Source organism: Phalaenopsis equestris, unplaced genomic scaffold (genome assembly GCF_001263595.1).
Source record: "Phalaenopsis equestris unplaced genomic scaffold, ASM126359v1 Scaffold000002, whole genome shotgun sequence".
Taxonomy (NCBI): domain Eukaryota; kingdom Viridiplantae; phylum Streptophyta; class Magnoliopsida; order Asparagales; family Orchidaceae; genus Phalaenopsis; species Phalaenopsis equestris.
Genome location: NW_018164444.1, coordinates 48,786,057 through 48,793,486, shown reverse-complemented (window position 1 = coordinate 48,793,486; position 7,430 = coordinate 48,786,057). Strand labels below are relative to the sequence as shown.

The 7,430-nt window shown below is 33.4% G+C and overlaps 1 protein-coding gene across 1 annotated transcript; it reads right to left on the bottom strand.

The window, feature by feature from the left end:
* Positions 1-547: 547 nt before the first annotated feature.
* Positions 548-4,832, bottom strand: LOC110018686 (growth-regulating factor 6-like). Its single transcript, XM_020716090.1, has 4 exons — positions 4,258-4,832; positions 3,461-3,685; positions 2,721-3,009; positions 548-1,712 (listed from the first exon to the last, which is right to left on the bottom strand). Exons 1-4 carry the CDS (start codon positions 4,595-4,597, stop codon positions 935-937), a joined length of 1,632 nt encoding a protein of 543 aa, XP_020571749.1. The 5' UTR covers positions 4,598-4,832; the 3' UTR covers positions 548-934.
* Between the last annotated feature and the right edge of the window lie 2,598 nt (positions 4,833-7,430).

The following is a 7,430-nucleotide window of genomic DNA, read 5'->3' as shown; positions in this document are numbered from 1 at the left end:
TCCTCCGTATGCAAATATTTCTCATATTTTGGACACTGGAACAACTTCTGTGGAGTGATTCCTAATATTTCTGCTACTGCGCCATATACCATATTACATGACAATGAAAAGAAAAATATCTTGCATGTTTTTGTTTTAAAGTTTACCATCTTAGGATTCCTATTTCTCTTCTCCCTCTCAAAAATGTGAGCTGATTACAAGCAAAAAGGAACAAAGACCCGTATACACAGCCCAAAAGTGAGGACTACGCCTTTGAGAACAAAAAAGGGCTACCTGTACAGGCAGCAATCAGCACCACCATGGCAGACTTTACAGCATGGCAATTATCACTACTATACACCTCTCCTGTAGATTATGACAGTTTGAGCACTTCAAATAAAAAAAAAAAGACATTCTTTTTTTTTTTTTCTGAATAATACAAAGACGAACAGAGCCAATCCTTCCAAAATTCAAACAAAAATGATCAAAAAAACATTGTAGAATAAAAGCAAGGTTATCATGACAAATGATTTCATAGTACAATCATGATGCTCAAGTCTTACATGAAGAATAATTTTGGCAGATGTTCCAGTACACCCAAATCCATGCACTGAAGTTGGTCAAATACAACATTATAACTCATTTTGCAAAAATAAATATAAAAAACTCGCTCATACCACACCATACAGATTATATATCATCATAAGCCAAATACACTGTTAACCAAATCAAATCAACTGCCAGCACAAGCACAGAAATTCCAGCATATTAAAAAAAACCATAAATAATGTATAAGTTCGCAAGATAGATAAGAAACCAAAGAAACACATCAGTCCATATGCTAAGATAGTTGAAGAAATGTAGACATCTCTACTTTTCAACAAAGTGATGATTGTCTTCTCCTCCTTGAGTTCTTGCCTCCAATCTTCCTCCGCTTCAAGCTGTTTTATCTCATTCAAATGCTTACAAATGAAGGCAAGTTTAAGGAGTTTACATGGTTCGATCCAAAAAGACAGCTTAAACCTTCATTGGCGGTCTTCTCAACCTTGACATCATTTGCAGAGCCGCTGGACACCGAGCTGACAGTAGCAGACTGTATCACATTGTTAGTGGATGAAGCTAACTGAGGCGTCAGATCCCAGCCTTCATTAATCAGGCTAAGAAAGTTCTTGTTCTCATCCACCGGGGTGCTACTTGTGCTGGTCAGGACCTCCCCTAGAGGCCCACCCATGGAGGTTGCTCTCCACTTCATCACTGAGTTTCGTTCATTCTGAACACCCATAAGACCAAGCCCCATATGAAGCGGTGAAAGTCTCTCAGGAGCTGGTGAAGAAGTGGAAGATGAGAAATCTGATGAAGCAAGGTGGAATGGCATGGCGAGCTGGGTTCTCTCAGCTTGTGTTTCCTCCACAACAGGCCAAATGAGGTTAGAACTTTCGGGCCGACATGGGGGCCAGTTGTTGATAAAATGGTCTAGACCGTGTGGTTGCTGGCTCTGCTGGTCATGGAGATCTAGGGGTGTAACTAAGCTATTGTTAGCCAAAAATGAGCCCCTGAGATGGCTCTTGAAGGGACTACAAGAGTTTAGTTTTAGAGATGAAGTTTCACTTAGAGGGTCGTAATTTTTTGAGGTTGTAAACAGTGTGTTGTAAGGCTTAGCAGTTGAAGTTAGAATAGGGAGATCTCGAGCAGCGTCTTTATGGTCATTTGTAGTATTCCCACCAGCCGGCAACCTTTAGATGTTGGAAAAATATGAAGAAAGTTAACAAAACTGAACATGGGTGATTGTAGAGGATGCATCATTAAGGAGTAAAATAAAGCATATATAATACTTCTATTGGCAGCAATTGAGAAAAGGGCATTTACATACATAGCATACAATTCCTATATATTTACTTATCACACACATCGCATGCAAATCTTTAATATCACATCAAAAATAGCACTACTGCCACTTTTTAAAAGTGAAATACAAATTTTCATGCATAGGTTTAAAACACCAAAGAGCAATGTATGTAAATATGAAACTTTGTGGGATATGTGAATACATAAGAATTGTGTGCTACGTACATAAAAATATGAAGAGAGAATTCATTCATAATCCAGACCCCAAATAATTGATATAATGATGATTTTGCATCATTAGATGTAAACATATTTTTTTTTTTATGGCAAACAAGATATCTTGTGAAACAGAATGAAATTTTAGTTTACTCTAAAAATAAAATTGTCCAGTTCAGTAACTTATGGAATATTAATCATCAGCATATATTCCAATTTCAATTCCATTTTTGTTTGGTTCAAGGAATAATTTATAGGGAAAAAAAATTGCATCAGGATGTTTGGATACAAGTAGCGCCAGGATGGGAAGACCAAAAGCTCAATGTTAAATATTTCTAAATTTGAGTATTTGCCTTGTCCTCTTACTCTGTAATTTGTCTGCCTAACCTAACACAATTAATTTTTTTACATAAACATTTAATACCTCGATAAGCAATAAGCTTTCCAAGAATTAATTACACTTTTTATCAACAGCATTCATCGAAAAGCTTCATCAAAAGGCTGACTTTTCAAGTTTGAACCATGAACCTTACCGAAACTAAAAACATTAAGCGCCACCCCCTACTTATCTATCACGAAAAAGTACAATAATTAAAACTCAAAACCTCGTCTACAATTAAAGCTAAATCACCATAAGACTACAAATTTCTTAAAGATGAACCAGAACTCCATTTACTCACCAGAACTGAGACGAAGAAGCATTAGCAGTACCCTGTGAGATTCCTGAAGTAACAGGTGAAACCGAAGTTGGGTTGGTGACACCGGAAATGGCTCTCTTGGCATGGTCACCTTGGCCTTCCACAGGCTTTCTTGAACGGTGGCGGCCTCTATTTATGTGTCTCTCACAGTATTTCTGGTCAGGAACAGCATCTCTTGAGCAGCGCCATTTCTTGCCGTCAGTCCGGCGGCATCTACCAGGCTCTGGATCAGCATTCCCCACATAACCAGGATGGAAATATCCCCACCAGGCTGCAATAATCAAAAGAGAAGATCTTATGAAGTAACTGCCCACCAAGCATAGCACATGGGATGTCTCTATATGAAATAGTAGCTGTAAATATGAACCCACATTTAACCGCAACATATAATCTTCACTTGAGGCAATAATGAGGGATGAATCCGTAATATATGAATAAAATACATAAGCAAAAAGTATGCAGTAATTTATTTCATGCCAGAACATGCAAAGCTCCAAACAAAGTATTGTTAGGGAGAATGAATCAAAGGGAGACCTAAGTTTGATTTTATATGGTAGTGGTCAAACCAATTTTCATTCCAAACCTTTCTGTGAAAGTCAATCATTTGGTATTTTCACATAAATATATTTGTAGGCCAAAAGCAGAAAAGAAAAGATGAAACATTCTAATGTAAGGAAAAAAAAAATGAAAAAGAAAGTAGGAAGATCAGTGAGTGAACTCACCTGCATTAGGTCTAAGAGATCCAGATGAGCATGCAGAGAACCAAGCAGGATTGAGGCCTCTCATTAATGAGCTAAGCAGATTTGTTGGAATGGGAACATTTGCCCAAATGTAGTTATATAATAACATTTGTTGCTTCAGTTCCATTCGTTGGGAAAGAGTGAAGGCCCCCATTGGCCCTCTTAAAGCTCGCTGCATCTTCACATTGAGGTCTCCAGAGTTCAGGTCTGCATTAGGAGAGAAAGAAAAAAATAACAAAATACTCATAAGAAAGCTCAAAAAAAAAAAAAAAAAAAAAAAAAAAAAAAAAACACCATTCTTGTAGAAAAGCAATCTCGAAAAGCTGGAAATATTTCCATAGCATGCCTGAAACTTCAAATGCGTTCATCAGTAGAATAAGTTAAAAATGGATTCCTTGTCCTCACAAGAGAACTACAGTAGCAAACTGTTACTTCAAAATGCAGCTTTTCTTTTAAAAGAATCGTGTTGTTCTCTCATCTGCCTATCATTAATAGCTTCTTTGTCATTTACTAATGCTTTGGTTGGAATAATGCTCTATTTTGAAGGCGGGACAAGGGAAATAGGGAAAAGAGGAAAGAAAAGGTACCAACTTTCTTCTTGACAAGACTAAAACTAAAGATTAATGGAATGCTATGAAACGACTCCATCCAATCAAAACTTGGAATCAAATGGTTCAGCATCCTAAAAACAGGAACCCCCAAAACTTCATCTTGCACATCCTACTAGTCAAGGTTTGCCTTCAAAAACATGTAAAAGAAATGAATATAGTGAGTTTTACCTGCGTTCCAAAGTTGAGGGGAAGGAGCTGAAGATGATGGTAATGTAGCTAAAGGTGACGTCTTGTTGCAGCTGTAACCCAAAGATGATGACTTGGACGAAGAAAAGCTAAGCATTTGCTCTCCATTTGAGGCTGAAGAGAAGGAAATGGATCTGGCAATCTTTGGGGATCTCTGATCATCTTCTTCAGCTCTACAAGACTTCCCCTGCTTGTGAAAATGAGAGCTAAGGAGGCCCCCTTTACGGATTGATTCTAGGTCCGAGGAGGCTAGAGGAGGCGAGAAGCTACAAGGAGATGAGCCCACCAACACTTTCATACCCAAAAACCCACGAGAATCCATTTATCTGTCCTCCAAGAACTAGAAGATGTCCAAGGAAGGAAAAAATGTGTAGAAGGAGCTTTCATCATGAGGAGCACTGAAGTGCAGTGCAAGCATTTTGTGTTCTAATCCATGGAAAGATGGATTAAAGGGAGAGGGAATGCCTGAGGTTTTGGTATGGTTTTGCGCTTTGGGAGATGGGAAGAAGCTAGTTTTTTCGTGTGTGGGGTAGTAAGTAGTTTGATAGAGAAATAATTGTAAACGTGGTGGGGGGTGAGGTGGGGGGTCTGGGGGGGACAAATATTAGGTGAGGATAATTGCATTTGTTTTATAAATAGATATATAACATTTTAAATGCATAATTATTTTATAAAAAATTCAATTATATATATATATATATATATATATATATATAAATGAATTTTTTATAAAATAATTATGCATTTAAAATGTTATAAATTTAGTCATAATGGCTCAATAGTAACACTAAACATCAACTCTTACCAAGGTTGCACTTTGACATACATTTGACCTAATTTTTAACTTTAATCAAATAAAAAAATTAATATCCTAATTTGAAGTTTTTCCATTTTTTTCACATACACTTATTTATTTCGCTTGGCTTTGTAAAAAAATTTTGGATGACACATTTTCTAAGTTTGCTTGTAAGTCTCTTTTATCATCATGAAAACCTTGTGAATGAAAACACATATATTGACTTTATATAAGTAGCAATTAATCAATACATTTTTTTAATAGAAACGTGCTTATGTTTTAAGTGGAAATATATTACCTCTATTCTATTTTACATGAGAAAAATTTAACCATGAAAAATAAATGATAAATAAAATGATAATTTTCTTCAAAGATAATATGAAGTGTTTAGCATATTTATAAATAATTGAGCATTTAATTAATTAAGAGAATTGATATGATATTTTTTAGTCATTGAAGTGTTTGTTCTATATTTATACAAAGCATTCCTTTGATAGAATATCTAAAAAATTTAAGATGTGGATTCAGAATGAAAGAGAATCAGTATATTATGGCCATTTAGAGTGATTATGGAGGAGAGTTTGTGATCATGACAATTTTCAGATATATTATAATGAAATTGGCATTAGATTTAGTTTATCTACCCTTAGAATATTACAACTAAATGTTAAAAAAGAAGCATAGGAGCTTATTAGCCATGACCAGAATAATTCTAAGTGGATTTCACCTAATTAAGTATCTTAGTGTTGAAGCAATACATTTGACATATTATGTAATTAATAGAATAAATATTAAATAAGTCATTAAGAAAACACCCTATAAAATGTTGAAAGGGAAAAAGCCTATTGTATCACATTTTTCCTATATTTGAATGTAAGTATTTTATATTAAAAAATAATCAACAAAATTTTATATTACATTAGGCGAATAAATATTTTTAATTGGTAAAACTATAACAAGGCCTAAAATTTTTCTATAAGAAGAGTTTGATGGTAGAAAATTTTATACATATAACTTTTGGTGATCATAATCAAATGTTATCCATGATGAAAGACAAGGATGTTGAAAGATTTGATGCATTGGAAAACGTAAGTCAAGGTCAGCTAGTGGCTACTTAGGAGGACTCATTAGCACCAAAGAATTTTATGGAGTAGAAGTATCCCATTTCACCTTCAAGAATATATTATAGAAAATCCTTCATATGATGTTAGTACTAAGAGTGTAATTAGAGAAGAGGTTGATCAACATTTTTGTCTCATATTAAACAAACTTGAACAAATGGAAATTTCACAAATGCATTTTGAGTAATAATAGTGAAAAAAAAGAGTTAAATTAGCTGATTAAGTATGTGCTTGAGAGTTAGTGCCTGAACGTAGTAATCAATATGAGGTAGCATACATGTATAGTCATATTGAAAAAATAAAATTTAAATATGATTGTGCTTATATAGTTAGATTAAAACTTTTTAGAATATTACTGTCATTTCTATATATTAAGAAATTTAAACTATATTAGATGAATGTAAGAAAATGTATTTTTAATAGTATTATAAAGGAAGATGTTTAAGTACAACAACTATTAACATTTGTAAATCATATGTATTTAGATCACATAAATGTTAAAAAATGGCACTTTATAATTAAAACAAGCTCTAAGAGATTCATATGAGAGTTTGAGTATATTTTTAACTAGTCTACAATTAATTAAAGATAAGCTAGATACAACAATTATTCATTAAGAGAATTGGAGAAGATGTGCTTGTGACTCAAATATATATAATGATATTTTTTTGGAGTCACCAAAGATTCATAGTGTTCTGAGTTTAAAATCATTATATAAAGAGTTTAAGAAAAGCTTAATAAAAAATACCACCTACTTCTTGGATTTATAAGTAGAACAAAAGAGTATTATAATATTTTCATCTCTAATTTAAGTATATTTATGATTTTTATTAACAAAAATAGTCTACAAAAATTAATTTCATTATTTCTCTATGAGTATAGTGACAAAGTCAGATAAAAATATAAGGTTAAATGCAATAGACTTCATGCTTTATAGAGAAAGATAGGATCTGCACTATATTTGATAGCCATCATACATATATTATGTTTGCTATTGAACTTTATACTAAATTTTAGGCTAATTCTAATGAATCATATCTAACTGCTATAAAAAGAATTTTTATAAATTTTATAAGAACTTTAAACATAGGATTATAGAATAAGTTATTATTTAAGTTATAGTATATTCTTATATAGATTATACAAGCTACAAGATCTACTGAAGGAGCGCCTCAGATAAATGTTAATTTTTAGGACTTTCACTTATACTCCATTTCCATAGTGCAACAACTCCTTTC

Bases quoted from the DNA above. Each gene is read 5' to 3' on its own strand.
- LOC110018686 (XM_020716090.1), bottom strand. From the start codon at position 4,597: ATGGATTCTCGTGGGTTTTTGGGTATGAAAGTGTTGGTGGGCTCATCT. The intron at 3,686-4,257 runs GTAAAACTCACT...CTCCTAATGCAG, and splicing joins CCCTCAACTTTGGAACGCAG to ACCTGAACTCTGGAGACCTC. The intron at 3,010-3,460 runs GTGAGTTCACTC...TGATTATTGCAG, and splicing joins ATCTCTTAGACCTAATGCAG to CCTGGTGGGGATATTTCCAT.